General features: G+C 34.4%; 1 protein-coding gene across 5 annotated transcripts in view; it reads right to left on the bottom strand.

The window, feature by feature from the left end:
* Positions 1 to 1,666: 1,666 nt before the first annotated feature.
* tap1 (transporter 1, ATP-binding cassette, sub-family B (MDR/TAP)) overlaps positions 1,667 to 17,972 on the bottom strand; it is a 40,426-nt gene continuing 24,120 nt past the window's right edge. For all 5 annotated transcript variants that reach the window (XM_073926753.1, XM_073926754.1, XM_073926751.1 and 2 more), the window contains 6 exons: positions 13,498 to 13,626; positions 13,186 to 13,374; positions 11,121 to 11,294; positions 9,739 to 9,898; positions 9,404 to 9,540; positions 1,667 to 8,133 (listed from right to left, as the gene is read on the bottom strand). In XM_073926753.1, the coding sequence (XP_073782854.1) occupies positions 7,900 to 8,133; positions 9,404 to 9,540; positions 9,739 to 9,898; positions 11,121 to 11,294; positions 13,186 to 13,374; positions 13,498 to 13,626 (1,023 nt within the window). In that variant the 3' untranslated portion in view covers positions 1,667 to 7,899. The remainder of the gene's footprint in view (positions 8,134 to 9,403; positions 9,541 to 9,738; positions 9,899 to 11,120; positions 11,295 to 13,185; positions 13,375 to 13,497; positions 13,627 to 17,972) is intronic.

Below are 17,972 nucleotides of genomic sequence, written 5' to 3'. Positions count from 1 at the left end.
TTAATCAGTAAACAGTTTTGAATCGATTTGGTGTCTCCGTATTTTATTTTGTATATTTTTTATATTTGATGGCGTGTTTTTTGCTAATAAATTATATATAATAAAATATAAATTTTGCTAATAATATATATATATATATATATATATATATATATATATATATATATATATATATATATATATATATATATATTTATCAATATATATATATATATATATATATATATATATATATATATATATATATATATATATATTGATAAATATATATTAATGAATATTTATTAGGTAGTCTGTACCTTTTTGAACATACAGTCCTTATTTGTTAAATACAATCTTTATTTTTAATTGAAAGTTTCAAAAAGCAGACATTTTTACAAATGCATGTAAAAAATTTAAATATACGTGAAAATACAACATGAACAGATACAAATAAAATATACGTTTTTTACACAAATAAATAAAAAATATTTAAATGTATTTTATATTTTGCAAATTAATCAGTAAACAGTTTTGAATTGATTTGGTGTCTCCGTATTTAATTTTTTATTTTTGACATTTGATATATATATTTTTGGAAAATGTTATAGTAAATTAAACGTTAGTACTAATTCATAAGCTATTAATGTGTATTCATGGTCTACCTGTACCTTTTTAAAAAATACAATCCTTTTTTTAACTAGAACTTACAAAAAGCAGCCTTATATATATATATATATATATATATATATATATATATATATATATATATATATATATATATATATATATATATATATATATATATATATATATATATATATATATATATATATATATATAAGGCTTATATATATATATATATAACTTATATATAAGTTATATATATATAACTTATATATATATATAAGTACAAATACAGCAAATACAGCATGAACAGATATAAATATGTTTACATACACATATATTAAAGTAATAAATATTAAAAGTTGTTGCATATTATGCAAATTAATCAGTAAACCGTTTTAAATCAATTTGGTGTCTCCGTATTTTATTTTGTATATTTTTGACTTTTGATGGCTTGTTTTTCGCTAATATTTATTTTCAATGTATATATTTGTTAATAATGTCATATTAAACTTAGTGCTAATAATGCTTTATTCATACTTGTACCTTATTAAACAATTCAATCATTATTTATTATTAGTCATTAGTTTTTATTTCTTAGCTGCTACCCATTAAACAGACACTACTTATTTACTAGATACTAGTACTTATTTTTTAATTGAATACTAGCACTCATTTGTTTCATACTGATACATATTAAGTAGATACTAGTGTTTAATTATAATATATTATAATACTTATTTTAATATTGACATATTCGTGACAAGTTATACATTTCTAATTTTTGACATTGTCTTCTATGCAGATCCGAGCCTCCAAGTTTCATAGTCATAGGCAATAATTTGCACTACAAACCTTCAATTATCTTGACTATTTTTAAAGGACTAAAATAAGCAATATAAAGAGTTCCATAATGTGCTAAAGAAAAGTAGTACAAGCTAAAATATTCATAAATTACATAAAAATAAAACGCATAACATGTCAATGTTATTTAAAATCGACATCAAGCTTTGAAGAACGCAAACAAATGATCTATTAAAGCATACAATAATAAAATAAACACTATAAAACTCTGTTTATTTACAGCATGAATATCAACCACAGAAAAAAAGCGAAAAGTTATTTAAAATAACTTTATTATTGCTTTGCATAGAGCTACCTTTGTAGGAGCAAAGCAATGGTTCAGACCAAAAATACCATAACCATGCAAAAGTACATAATCATTAAACCCCTTGCTGGGAAAAGCTTAAAACATGTGATTTAGTGGGCATATAATACATTTCTGATGGATCCCTCTGCATACTGTTTATATTTTTCCTGTCTCATATGAAAGAAACTTCCATTGAACTGCAAATAATCAGTGAAGCATTTGTTTTTAAAGTGTGTACAATGAAATGACATTATTCTCCTCATGCAATATTGAAGGCAAACTTATTACAATCAACAAATTACACTAAGCAGACCATAAATAACCCCACAAGATTTTCAAAGCAATATTACAGACATATATTTGAATATTACTGTACTGTATAGGCAATATAAAGAGGAAATATTATATTAAGTGGCCTCAACTAATATGTACTTAAGTACACTAATAATTGTACTTATTGTGTAAATACATGTTATTACCGACCCATAATCACACATGAAGTGCTCTGCAAAACATTATGAACACAGTAAGTACATTGTATTTATTTTTTTATATTAAGGCCATTTAATATGAAGAGGCACCAATCATAACCCAGGCTTATTGCGGATACGTACCCAGGTCTACATTTCTGGGGAGAGCGAAATACGTAACGTCTGCTCACAGTTTTCGTTCCTGCAATTCCACCAGAAGCCGCTGTGTACGCTTATTGATGATCTCAGATTCCTCTTCTCGCATAAATCCACCAGAGGGCGCAAAATACACTTCAGGTGACCAGGCCAGCTTGCTAATGACTGACTGACCCACCCTCTCCTTCCCTTAACTCAACCGATAGTGTTTTCAAAAGCAATCTAGAAAAAGACAAGCAGTTCATTTCACCACGTGTGATTTCACCACGTTTTCAGCCACATATTTATTTATTTATTTTTTGCTTTTGTTTTAGCTGGTTTCTGGAACCGTTCTTCGCTGGATTTGAACCCCGTTGTCGCGGTCAACTCCGCTCCGCATCCCGAATCTGCCGACTTACAAAGTGAGCTACTGGACAAACTGGTAACACAAGAAAAGCTGTTCAAACAAAGGTAACCAGTCAGCTAATAGCTCGAAAAGGAACAGAAGCCATCGACGACGTCATACCACCTCCATAACCCATATTTCCACTGCAACCATCATTTATACATGACGGTCGGAATACGCCCCCTTGTGGCAGTCGCACAAAATTTTCAGTTCTGACGTGCACCATGGGAGGGAAGCTGATCTCGAAATGTCCGAAATAAAGTAGTGCAAAAGCAAGAGCCAGTATTCTCTCTGCGTTCACAGTGGTTGAATGGATGAATGAATTCTAGAAATTCATAGACCACTAAAAATATTGGAGGGAAAGTGGAGACATCAAAAAAATTAACAACAATTAGCAATAAAAATAACCAATAAATTTCCTATTTCTCATCTCGCACGCATGGACGTCCTTGTACAACACTGGAATACATCATATCCGGTTGGCCGATCGATACGGTCTAGTCGCAGGAGTTCAATTATTTCAACGGATCCGCAGCTCAATTCGGATTCGAATTGTCTGCATACGGAGATGATCGGAACTTTACGCAGCTCACGGACTACTCTCCATTGGAAATGAATAACTTTCGGTCTGTCGCTTGTCGTGTGCAGAGGACAGGAGGCTATAGCGTTCATTTAAAGGTGAAAGACAAAAATGTAGACAGGGGTACGTATCCACAATGAGCCTGTGTTAAAGCATAACAATGTTTTCATGACGGATTAAAGTAAAGCACTAAGGGTTACTCGTTTATGAATTACTCGAAGCACATCCCTGAGACGATTTTTAACTTCCTGGTCAGACCCTTCGATAATTATTCAACACTTTTTAAACTGTCTAGTAGTAATGAAACAAAGACTTTTGATGTCTGTCATGTATACAAATGTTACTTTAATATTTTGTGTATTTTTAATTATTCAGTGAGGATTGCGTGTTAGATGCCATCTTGTGGTCAGATGCGGACATTTTTTTGGCACGCAAACTGCCACAGTGCATTGAGGGGATTTGTCTAGCTGTGAGTGTACATGGGCTGTATATGGGATCGTACTGTGGTCGCAGATCGAAAAATGGTAAGAACAAATCAAAAAACTGACATCGAGCATAAAATTATAACGTGCAGAGGCAAAAACTAAATCGCACAAGACGAAACAAAGAGGTTACATATCAAAAAATGAGCAAATCAAAAACTAAAATTAGAAATACATAGCTTAAACCTGAATTGATTAAATGCCTGCAGGTAATCACATCTGTAATTAATTTTTGTAATCACATCCTTAATTACACAGTTTTCCATCCCTTATACCTTAACCCAGCTCTAAACCTACCCATACCACCAAACCTGTTCCCAACCCATGATCTGCAATACATTATGAACACAGTAAGTGCGCTGTATTCATTTTCTGATGCAAGTACATAGAAGCTAAGGCCACTTAATATAAAGTGAGAACAAAAACAACATTGTTTTCACGATTTAGTAAAGCACTAAGGATTACTTGTATAGATTATTTGAAGCACGTCCCTGAGACAGGCTAATGTCTAGAAGAGATACAGCTGCGTCATCAATATAGCTTAATTTTTGTGACACTAAGTCAACAATACAACAATAAGTAATATTTTTACATTACTGTGAGAGTAGCGTTCAGTTTCGGGGTAGGCATTAATAAAATATACTTGAATGGGTAATTAAATAAATAATATGAATAATACTCTGTATAATTACTGTTTTACATTACTGTGATGGTTGGGTTTAGGTTTAGGGTAGGGATAGATGTTAATAAAATACAATTTAATGTGTAATTTCGTAAATAATAGGAATAATTATCATTAAAACTAAAAGCTAAAACTACTTACCACCAAACCTGTCCCTAACCGTTTCATAATCGTACCACATTTTTGATTGCCGCTCATTATTTTTCAGTACGTGACCTCATTGTGTCTGTTTCTGCATTAAGTTTTTGCCTTTGCAAGTTATAAATTTACATGCGAGAGCGCGCACCCTTATGGATAGGGTGAGGAGATCTGTCACCTGGGAGGAGCTGGGAGTAGAGCTACTGCTCCTAAACATTAAAAGAAGTCACCTGAGGTGGCTCGGGCATCTGTTTTGCATGCCTCCTGGACGCCTACCTAGGGAGGTGTTCCAGACATATCTTACCAGGAGGAGGCATTGGACTATGTCTCTTGGCTGGCCTGGGAACCCCTTGGAATCCCCCTATAGGAGCTGAAGGAAGTGACAGGGGAGAGGGAAGTCTGGGGTTCTCTTCTGAGACTGCTGCCCCCGCGACCCGACTCCGAATAAAGAAAATAAATGAGTTAATTTTTCGATCTGCCACCGCGATACATTTGGCTGGATTTTATTCCCGTAGACTCAATATGTCTGTGCATTTTGGACTTGATTGAGTACTTGACTGAGCTTCATAATGTCCACTTTGGTTTCGGACGTGCTGCTACGCTCAAATAGTGCACATTAATATGAATTAGGATCAATAAGTCCCATTTTCATATACAATAAGTCATATTTTTTACAAACATATTCACTAAAAATATATGCAAATGCTACATTTTTAATAAACTAGTTTTTAAAGTTGGAAGTATAGAAAGAAATAGATATATAGACAAAATAATTAGCTCTTAAATTCACTTTCATTAGCCTCTATTATTTTGTTTTTCCGAATGCTACAATGCTGTTCAGTTACTTGCATGATTAATGTATGTTTAACCTAGTTAAGTCTTTAAATATTACTTTAAGCTGAGTACTAGTATCTTGAAAAATATCTAGTCAAATATTATTTACTGTCATCATGGCAAAGACAAATGAAAGGAGTTATTACAAATAAGTTAATTAGTTTAAAATCTTCGGTGTTCCACAGCACTTAAACTAAATGTAAACTAAAAATAATTTAGATTTCACAGGAGGGCAAATGCAGTTGTATTTTAGTGAGATTGCTTTACTGATATGTACACCTAATTTAAAAACACTAGTGTAAAAACTAACAGCAGAAATACAGATGAAGTCAGAATTATTAGCCCTCCTGTGATTTTTTTTTTTTCTAATATTTCCTGAATGATGTTCCTGAATACTGGCGTCTTGAAAATATCTAGTAAAATATGATGTGTCATCATGGCAAAGATAAAAGAAATCATCATTCATTGGGCCCTATCATACACCTGGTGTAATGAAAATAGCAATACATCGGGCAAATAATAATAAGGCGCAAGACGTGATTGCCCGATGTGTTGCTATTTTCAGACTAGCTCAACCATAATTTTCACGTTTTCCGCCACGTGGTTTAAACAGCAAATCCATTTGCGCCACTTTGTGGACTCATGGGTGTGCTGGTCTAGAAAAGAGGTGTGTTAAGGCGCATTGTTGGTGTGTTGTTATTTTGAGAAACTAAAATAGACTGTTCAATAGACCAGAGAGCAGGTCTACAGTCCAGCGCAGAGACGTTTAGTTGTGCGTCTCACTTACTCATTGCTTATTACACACAGGACGCACAGCAATCCACAAATATATTTACAAATAAAAGAGAATTAAAGGATTAAAATATTACACAAATTATTATTTTCGACAGAAATATAAAAACCACTGCCTCCATGCCTTCTTCATCGCGGGGGCCTTTTTCAGTTTAATCATGACCATTTTCATTTGTATGATGTTATTATTACTAGCAGTATTATTTATTATAAGCATATTTATATTTGCTTTATTAAAAACAAGCTTAGATTTGTCCATCTATCAGATTTTAAACTATATGGGACAAAAGAATAGGACGTGTGTTTGGATATACTGTAACTCAGTTTTTTGACCACACTTCGTTATTGTTGTTTATTCCTTTGCAGTAAATTAGAACTGAATTTAGAAATAGAAAAAAAATGTAAACAAATCTTTGCGCTTAACCTAAATTGAAAATGTAGGCTAATGGATGTCTATAGTGAAGTGCGTACATCACCGTTTCTTTATCCACAAAAAAAGAGAAAGAGAAAAAGAAAGTAAAGATGGTCAAAGAAAGAGGCTCGTATTTTATTCTCACGCTGCAGATACTGTTTAACCATTTTCTGAAGCGTTCAGTTTTTCCACTTACAAAGTCCACCATGTAAATAGCAAATGGCCATGGACTCTTAAAGGGAATAAGAGATGAGACTCTGACTGGTTTATTCTCAAAACATACCCATAACTCATTAAGAGAATAAACACAACCCTGTTAGACCATGCACCGTGGTGCAGAGCGTATTTTTCTGTCTCTAATAGCAAAAGTGGATTCTGACACACCACTAATGCTTTTGTGCCATGCACTATAGACTTTGTGCCTAGATCATTAACATAGAACCCATTATGTTAAAAACCTTCACCGTTAAACAGAACTTCAACAAAACAAATTATGATAATAATTTAAATTTCACAGGAGGGCAAATGCAGTTGTATTTTAGTGAGATTGCTTTACTGATATGTACACCTAATTTAAAAACTCTAGCGTAAAAACGAACAGCAGAAATACAGATGAAGTCAGACTTATTAGCCCTCCTGTGATTTTTTTTTTTTCTTTAATAAATATTTCCCAAATTATGTTTAACAGATTCAGGAAATTTTCACAGTATTTCCTATAATATTTTTTCTTCTGGAGAAAGTCTTATTTGAATTATTTCGGCTAGAGTAAAAGCAGTTATTAATTTTTTAAAAACAATTTTAAGGTCAAAATGATTAGCCCCTTTAAGCATTTTTTTTCCGATAGTCTCCAGAACAATCCACCATTATACAATAACTTGCCTAATTACCCTAACCTGCCTAGTTAACCTAATTAACCTAGTTAAGCCTTTAATTGTCACTTTAAGCTGTATAGAAGTGTATTGAAGAATATCTAGTCAAATATTATTTACTGTCATCATGGCAAAGATAAAATAAATCAGTTATTAGAAATGAGTTATGTAAATTATGTTTATTATGTTTAGAAATGGGTTGCAAATATCTTCTTTCCGTTAAACAGAAAATAGGGAAAAATATACAGGAGAGCTGTTAATTCTGACTTCAATTGTATATACTAATGGCGAATAAACAGTGTGATGTGATTTCAGGACAGCAGAGACTGATTGCAGATGTTCATCACTGGCTGCTGTTTGTACCGTTGTCTGCATTGCGATGGATGGCTGTGTTCTGCTGTTTGACGAACTCAGCGTAGAATCCCTGTTTGTCCAGCAGCTGCTGATGGTTTCCCTCCTCCACCAGCTCTCCTTCCCGGAGGAAGAGGATGTGGTCTGCGTTTTCCACTCCGCTCAGTCTGTGGGAGATGAGCAGAACCGTGCAGCTCTGCAGCTCCTTCTTCAGAGCGCTGTACACCTGAACACACATTACACTTGACATTACATTCAGAATAGAAGTTCAGCAAAGCACTTTAACATATGTTTGCGTTAGATTGTTTTTTGTTTTCAGAATAACCATTTAGGCTCAGCGGTAAACACTGTCGCCTCTCAGCAAGAAGGTCGCTGGTTCGAGTCCCGGCTGAGTCAGTTGGCATTTCTTCGTGGAGTTTGCATGTTCTCCCCATGTTGGCATGGGTATATAAGTGAATGGAATAAACTAAATTGGCCGTAGTGGATGTGTGTGAATGAGAGTGTATGGGTGTGTCCCAGTACTGGGTTGCAGCTGGAAGGGCATTCTCTGTGTAAAACATATGCTGGATAAGTTGGTGGTTCATTCCGCTGTGGCCACGCCTAAAGTATAAAGGGACTAAGCCGAAGGAAAATGAATGAATGAATGACTATTTACAATGGCAAAATAAATTAGAAATGAAAATGAAAACGTATAAATACATGTAGGATAATGCTCAAAAAATAAAGGGAACACTAAAATAATATTATTCAAAATAATAATATTCAAAGCAGCCATTTTTAGCAAATATTATATTAAATTATGTCATATGATGTAAATTGTTCATTACAGTTTTAACGGAACAGAATGAACTGAACTTATTACTACTAAAGTTTCAATTACAGATAAATCTTTCGATCAAACATGAATTTAAAAGATTGTTTAATACACACAGGACGCACATCAGTCCGCAAATATATTTACAAATAAAAAGAATAAAAGGATTAAAATATTACACAAATTATTATTTTCGACATAAATATAAAAACCACTGCCTCCATGCCTTCTTCATCGCGAGAGGCCTTTTTCAGTTTATTCATGACCATGTATGATGTTATTATTACTAGCAGTATTATTTATTATAAGCATATTTATATTTGCTTTATTAAAAACAAGCTTAGATTTGTCCATCTATCAGATTTTGCACTATATGGAACAAAAGAATAGGACGTGTGTTTGGATATACTGTAACTCAGTCTTTGACCACACTTCGTTATTGTTGTTTATTCCTTTGCAGTAAATTAGAACTGAATTTAGAAATAGAAATAGGCATTCTCTGTGTAAAACATATGCTATATAAATTATACATAACACATAAATTATGTCATATGATGTAAATTGTTCATTACAGTTTTAACGGAACAGAATGAACTGAACTTATTACTACTAAAGTTTCAATTACAGATAAATCTTTCGATCAAACATGAATTTAAAAGATTGTTTTGGTGGCTCATCTTACCCGGTGTTCACTCTCAGTGTCCAGTGAACTGGTGGCATCATCAAGCACCAGAATCTGGGGTTTCTGGATCAGAGCTCTGGCAATGGCGATTCGCTGTTTCTGACCTCCAGACACCTGACCGCCCTTCTCTCCAGCATCTGACACACACAAATCGCAATCACAATCCATCAAAAATTAGTTATTCAAACTATAAAGTGTATATATATATATATATATATATATATATATATATATATATATATAGGGGTGATAATTCAGGAGGGTTAAAAAATCTAACTATTAGTTAACTAACTATAAGGTTAATCCTAACCCTAACTGTATATTCAAATACCAACCAGTATCGTATCCTTTAGGTAAACTGGAAATGAAGTCATGTGCATTGGCCAGCCTGGCAGCAGCATATATTTCTTCATTTGTGGCGTTTTCTTTGCCGTATTTGATGTTTTCACGCACTGAGCGAGCAAACAGAACCGGCTCCTGTGAAACCACACTAATCTGAAATAGAAAAGAGCAAACAAACCCTGTCAGGCATCTTTATTAATATTCATCATATGCAGATATCAGTATGAACCATTTTCACAAGACTGTTAGGACGCATTTAATGATCATCAGCACCTTAAATTCTTAAAAGTTTGTAACAATTATATTTTTTTCATGTACAGAATTATTAGATAGTTAAAAAATCTTTTCTCTGTCAGGATTTTTATAATCACAATAGTTTTATTAACTCATTTCTAATAACTGATTTATTTTTATATTTGCCATGATGACAGTAAATAATATTTGACTAGATATTTTTCAAGATACCAGTATTCAGCCTAAAGTGACATTTAAAGGCTTAACTAGGCTGATTAGGCAAGTTGGGGTAATCAGGCAAATCATTGTATAACAGTGGTTTGTTCTTTAGACAATCGAAATAAATATAGCTTAAAGGGGCTAATAATTTTGACCTTAAATGGTGTTTAAAAATATCTGCTTTTATTCTAGTCGAAATAAAACAAATAAGACTTTCTCCAGAAGAAAAAAATATTATCAGAAATACTGTAAAAATGTACTTGCTCTGTTAAAGATCATTTGAAATACATTTGAAAAAGAATAAGTATTTCACAGGAGGGCTAATAATATTGCCCTCAAATGCATGTACATTCTAAAGTTATCTTTTTTATTATATCTATTTTATTATATATTATACAAGGTTTTTTTTCTTCACTCCCATCAGGTGAAGTTTTTTTTCCCTCTCCGCTGTCGCCACTGCCTCGCATGGTTCAGGATTGGTAGAGCTACGCATCGATGAATTGGCTCTTCAGTGTTTGAACTCTCGGTAATGATTAAATCACACTGAACTGAGCTAAACTGAACTGAACTGAACTTAAACACTAAAACCTGAACCACACTGTTCCAGTTACTATGACCATTTATGTGAAGCTGCTTTGACACAATCTACATTGTAAAAGCGCTATACAAATAAAGCTAAATTGAATTGAATTGAATATCATATTTGCATCAAATTACAAAAATACAATAATTAGAGCTGATGTGAGAAGTTTCTAATGCAGACTCTATAGGGGGGACAGTAAATTTGGAGTTGCTTTTGCTTCTTTCTGCCGTATTTGAGCAAATAAGAATGTAAAAATGTATTTGTTGTACTCTCGCATTTACTGCCCTCTAAGTTTACCCAACTATGGTGTCTTCCATTGTTGAGAAATTGTTGGATTACCTTCTCGTGCAGATATTGGTCCTTATAGCTCAGCAGTGGCTTCTGGTCCAATAAAATCTCTCCGTTTTGAGGCTGGTAAAATCTCTCCAGCAAACTCACAACTGTGGTTTTTCCAGAACCCGATGGACCCACGAGTGCTGTGATCTTGCCCGCTTTCAGCTCAAGAGAAACGTTCTACAATGACCAACAACAAATCATTTTAAGTAAAAAAATACTGTAATTTATCATAGCATTATGCAGTGCATCCGGAAAAGTCTTCATAGCGCTTCACTTTTACCACATTTTTATGTTACAGCCTTATTCCAAAATGCATTAAATTCCTTTATTACCTCAAATTTTACCCACAATACCCCATAATGACAATGTGAAAAAGAGTTTTTGAAATTGCTTATTTATTACAAATAAAAAAGCTGAAAAAAAAAATCACGTGTACATCAGTATTCACAGCCTTTGCTGTGAAGCTCTAAATTGAGCTCATGTACATTCTGTTTCCACTGACCATTCTCAAAATGTTTCAGCAAACAGGTGATTGGACATGATTTAAAAAGGCATACACCTGTCTATATAAGCTCCCAGGGTTGACAGTGCATGTCAAAGCACAAACCAAGCATGAAGACAAAGGAATTGTCTGTAGACCTCAGAGACAGGATTGTCTCGAGACACAAGGCTGGGGGGGAGGGTTACAGAAGAATTTCTGCTGCTCTGAAAGTTTCAATGAGCACAGCGGCCTCCATCATGCGAAAGTGGAAGATGTTTGGAACCACAAGGACTCTTCCTAGAGCTGGCCGGCCATCTAAGCTGAGTGATCGGGGGAAAAGGGCCTTAGTCAGGGAGGTGATCAATAACCCGATGGTCACGCTGTCTGAGCTCCAGCGTTCTTCTGTGTAGAGAGGAGAACCTTACAGAAGGACAACCATCTGTGCTGCAATCCACCAATCAGACCTGTAGAGTGGCTAGACGGAAGCCACTCCCCCGCCTGGATTATGCTAAAAGGCATTTGAAGGACTCTCAGACTATAAGAAACTAAATTCTCTGGTCTGATGAGACTAAAATTTAACTCTTTGGAGTAAATGCCAGGCGTTACATTTGGGGAAAGCCAGGCACCGCTCATCACCAGGCTAATACCATCCCTACATGGTGGTGGCAGCATCATGCTGTGGGGATGTTCTTCAGCAGCAGGAACTGGAAGACTAGCCAGGATAGAGGGAAAGATGAATGCAGCAATGTGCAGAGACATCCTGAATAAAAACCTGCTTCAGAGAGCTCTTGACCTCAGGCTGGGGCGTTGGTTCGACTTTCAGCAGAACAATGACCCAAAGCACACCGCCAAAACATCAATGGAGTGCCTTCACTACAACTCGGTGAATGTCCTTGAGTGGCCCAGCCAGAGCCCAGACCTAAATCCTATTGAACATCTCTGGAGAGATCTGAACATGGCTGTGCACCATCGCTTCCCATCCAACCTGATAGAGCTTGAGGGGTACTGCAAAAAGGAATGGGCCAAAATTCCCAAAGACGGGTGTGCCAAGCTTGTGGCATCATATTTAAAAAGACTTGAGGCTGTAATTGCTGCCAAAGGTGCATCAACAAAGTATTGAGCAAAGGCTGTAAATACTTCTGTAAATGTGATTTTTCAGCTTTTTTATTCTTAATAAATTTGCAACAACTAAAAAAAACTGTTTTCACATAGTCTTTGTGGGGTTTTGTGTGTAAAATTATGAGGTAATAAATGAATTTAATTCATTTTGCAATAAGGCTGTAACATAAAAACATGTGGAAAAAAAGTGCTATGAAGACTTTCCGGATGCACTGCAAAAGGAGAATGTCAATCAAAGTGTTTCTACAGACTATTTTTATCAAGTGTGAATTAAAAAAAAATACAATTTATTTATTTTCAACATTAGAGTCTGGCTATATTCACACACTGCGGCCACATAACTGTGTTTAAACCCCATAATATGTCCCCCTTAACCCTCTATTAAAGGCACGCTGTTAATAGTAATTTCATGGACACTATAAAATAAGGTGTTGCCAACATTTTCTACTTATTCTTTTCAGTTCATACCTTCAGCACATCTGTGTCCGGACGCTTTGGATAAGCAAATGTGACATTTCTGAACTGCACGTGTCCTTTTAGAGTCTTCGGAGCGAGTGATCCATCTGGAGGAACATCAGGCTTTCTGTCCACATACTCAAAGATCTTTTCTGAAGCTCCGACTGCTTTCTTTACATGTGGCCAGTAAGACATCAGAACCTGTGCATTGATTTAATACATATATAAGTGACGCTTTCCATGCAAACATCACCACAACAATGTTATGATATTTTTTTTTTTAGATTTTTTTTCTGGTCAAACAGAGAGTATTCAAAGTTTTACCTCCACAGCTGATGTGAACTGAAGCTCGTAGAGGACAAAGGACACCAGATCACCACTGCTGACATCACTTCCTGTCACAAGCCGTCCTCCGTAGTATAAAATACTGACCTTCAAAGCCAGACTGGACATCTGAAAAAGGCACATTTGATTACAAACTGCAACTATATTAGTGTACAATGTTTATACACTCACTGGTCACTTTATTAGGTACACCTGTCCAACTGCTTGTTATTGCACATTTCTAATCAGCCAATCAAATGGCATCAACTTAATGCATTTAGGCACGTAGACATGTTTAAGACAATCTGCTGCAGTTCAAACAGAGCATCAGAATGGGGAGGACAGATGATTTAAGTGACTTTGAATGTGGCGTTGTTGGTGCCAGACAGCTGATCTGAGTATTTCAGAAACAGCTGATTTACTGGGATTTTCACGCACAACCATCTCTAGGGTTTACATTTCTGCTGCAACATTCAGAATGTAGGGTCAGACGTTTGGCGTCAACAACATGAAAGCATGGATGCATCCTGCCTTGCATCAATGGTTCAGGCTGCTGGTGGTGGTGTAATGGAGTGGGGATATTTTCTTGGCACTCTTTGGGCCCAATAGTACCAATTGAGCATCGTGTAAACGCCACAGCCTACCTGAGTATTGTTGCTGACCATGTCCATCTCTTTATGACCACAGTGTACCCATCTTCTGATCGCTACTTCCAGCAGGATAATGCGCCATGTCATAAAACACGAATCATCTCAGACTGGTTTCATGAACATGACAATGAGTTCACTGTACTCAAATGGCCTCCACAATCACCAGATCTCAATCCAATAGAGCACCTTTGGGATGTGGTGGAAAGGCATATTCCGTTCATGGATGTGCAGCCGACAACTCTGCAGCAACTCTGTCAGGCTATTATGTCAGTGTGGAACCTATTATATATTTATTTTATTTAAAAAACTAAAATATACACATTTTTTGTTTAAATTTGAAAACAAAATGAAATAAATTATCTGTCCTTTCATTTATTTATACAATAAAACAAATATGTACCCTTATAAATAACTGTTTGCTTTAAATCAAAATTTTGTAATGTTGTAATTCACCTCAAAGCTGCTTAGCCTAAAAATTCTGTTAAAAACTAACTAAGACTAAGAAAAATATTCTATGGTAAAAACCAGAGGTGTGGACTCGAGTCATGTGACTTGGACTCGAGTCAGACTCGAGTCATGAATTTGATGACTTCAGACTCGACTTGACAAAATATAAAAAGACTTGCAACTCGACTTGGACTTGAACATAAATGACTCGGACTTTCACTTGGACTTGCGCCTATTGACTTGTAAAGACTTGCTACTTTCTATAAAAAGCCCAAAGATAAAAAGTATGTTGACACAGAACGCTCTATCTCTGCGTGTGTGTGCGTGTGTGACAGAGAGCATGCACGCATACTTTCGACCACTAGCGCTTTGTGGCGCACTTCCGTGTTTTTGCACCAGCGGGAAATTTGAAGATGCCATTTTCATTCTGACTCGGAGAGTGAAATAAACACATCCGCGATCTGCTCCTTTTGTTTTATTCAGCGGATTTACAACATCTGTCAAAGGTAAGAGACTTTACTACTCGCAATGTGTTACTGTTGTGCAAAAGCATTGTTTTACTGCTGTGTATAAGTCAATGAACTTCAGTTTTTTTTAAACCAAATTTACCCTCTCGTGATTTCTATCATATAATTATGAATGAACATGGCTGTAATTTATGTTTTTGCACTTGGTCGTTTATGTCAATGCACATATTATGTTTTATCTTTGTGTTTTGCCCATCCTCTGACAGTATTTTCTAACAATTTAATTAGTAGTAACATTAATTACATGCCATAATAACTAGATATATAATTTATTTTTAAAGCTCTTAAAACTGTAAAAAAAAAAAAGTTTTTTGTTATTTTCTGGTGACAATTTGCAATAAGGTTTCTTTAGTTAATCTATGTACTAACATGAACTAATAATGAACTATACTTTTAAACCTTTATTAATTATACTTTAACATTTACTATTGCATTATTACAATTTAAAGGTATGCTTATTAACATTAATGTTAATGCACTGTGAGTTAACAAGAATTAACCAATAATTTTTTTTCCATTAATTAAAGCATAAAATAATGAATTCTGTAATGAACTGCACTGCATTGTTTGTTCACATTAGTACATGCATAAACTTAATTAATTAATACAACCTTATTGTAAAGTGTTACATTTTTCATATTTTGGATTAATACTATTAATTTTATTTAGTATTTAAAACCTTAAAGGTATTTTTATTATTGTTGATGTTATGCCTCTTAGCAATATTTTAGTCCTCTATATGGTTTTTAATAAAATGTTTATTGTGAGATTGTAATGTAATGCATATATATTGTTGAATTTCTGTTTGTTTGTTTTTCTGTATATCCCCCTCTATATTTAAGGATTATCTACTATTTTTAAAGTACTTAAAACCAACCATCTAATAAAAAATACAATTAACAATCACATTTTGTTTCATGAGTGTCTTTGTTCCTGTTTTGTAGGACTCTTATTTTAACAGATTTCATTTGGAAACACTTGACTGATCATTCAATTAAAGTTTTACCTTTATTATTCCATCACTCAATGAGATCATTTAATTGTGAGTTGAATTACTCCATTGTTTTTAAATAAACTAAAAACGAAGACTTGTTTTATTCAGTTTGTTGAATTTGAACTTCTCTACTTTACATATTAAAAGATATTTAAAACCACTATGAATGTGTTTAAACTAATATTTAAATTTATATAACTGTTTCACTGTGGGTATTTCTATTTTAATTTATTTAGCACATTTATTGGCTATTCAAACATGAAAACAAGTTTTAGATACTTTGTGGCTCTAATAAATGGTTAAACATAACAATATCCCTGCAGAAAAATCCAGCTTAAACCAGCCTAGGCTCGTAAGCTGGTTTTAGCTGGTCGACCAGGCCGGTTTTAGAGGGGTTTTGGTCATTTCCAGGCTGGTTTCCAGCCATTTCCAGCCTGGTCTTAGCTGGTCAGGCTGAAAACTGACCAGCAAAATCCAGCTAAAACCAGCTTGACCAGCCTGGTTTAAGCTGGACATAGCTGGTTTTAGCTGGTCATCTCCCAGCCTGACCAGCTAAGACCAGGCTGGAAATGGCTGGAAACCAGCCTGGAAATGGTCAAAACCCCTCTAAAACCAGCCAACCAGCCTAGGCTGGTTTAAGCTGTTTTTTCAGTAGGGATTTTTGACAAAATGTTCTAAAATGATTGTTTACAAGTGCCTAAGTGGGATTCGAACCCCGTTCTTTATGAAAAGAAAGAAAAATCTGATTGGCTCTGACATTACTTTTACCAGTGGGCAGGTACTTCAATCTGATTTGCTGGTCTCTCACGCGCGTATTCAGTCTCTCTGCGTTTGCTTGAGTTTTGTCCACACTGGCGCTTCATAATTTTCCTGCTTTTGCTCTCCAGAGATCCTCCTGATAAATTGATTATTCCAGAATGTTGATATGGTTTATATATTGCTAAACTATTTAGTAACAATACACGAAAAACTATGAGGTTAAGGTAAATTCTATAATAAATACTAGTGTTTTTGAGAGTTAGGTATACTGCCTATGTTTAAGCCTAGTATTATTTACAAGTTGTTAATGAATGCTTCAGCATACTGTAGTATTAAGAATAGTGAACTAATAAAATGAAATACAGAGTGTAGTTTTACAACAGTAAAGTGTGGTGAATTGTAGTATAATATACCCAATACTGTAAAAAAACTACAGCACTGGGTCATTTGTTTATATTACACTTGTGTTACCATAGCAACTATAATATTACCCCAACAGATTAATTAAAGTACTTTACTATAGTACTGTTCAAAACCCTGTCCATGCCAATAAATGTGTTCAGGGGCCCTGTGGAACAGCTTTTCCTCAAAATGAAGAGGATGACATGGAAAATGTCCTCCACAATCTCATCAATAATGTGGAAGACAGCAGAGACTAGTTCACTTTATTTTAGTTGCCATTATAAAATGGGATTGATAGTGAGATTTATTTAAAGAGTGAATAGTACAGTAGGCTATAATGCCAAATCAAGTTTTTCCTTATTTTTATCACAGTTACATTTCTGCTTGCGTTAGTTATATTTTTGTTTAAATGTTTTTTATTTGATTAGTATGGTGAACCTTTTGGATGTTTAATAAATGTTTGTAAAACAAAATACATTCTTTACATCCAACCTCTATTCTCTGTGTCTAAGTGTTTGAAACTGAAAATATCTCATTATAAAACATACAGCCAAAATGTTATGGTTTATTAGATAAAAAATTGAATATGTAAGTCTATTTTAGTATTTTGGTTATTGTTAATAAATAGTGCCTCAATATAAATCATATCAAAAAGCACAAAAGGAAGAGGAAACACAAGACACAAATTCTATATAT

Source organism: Danio rerio, chromosome 16 (genome assembly GCF_049306965.1).
Source record: "Danio rerio strain Tuebingen ecotype United States chromosome 16, GRCz12tu, whole genome shotgun sequence".
NCBI lineage: Eukaryota > Metazoa > Chordata > Actinopteri > Cypriniformes > Danionidae > Danio > Danio rerio.
The sequence above is the reverse complement of the archived record's forward strand: the minus strand, read 5'-3'. Positions and strand labels throughout refer to the sequence as shown.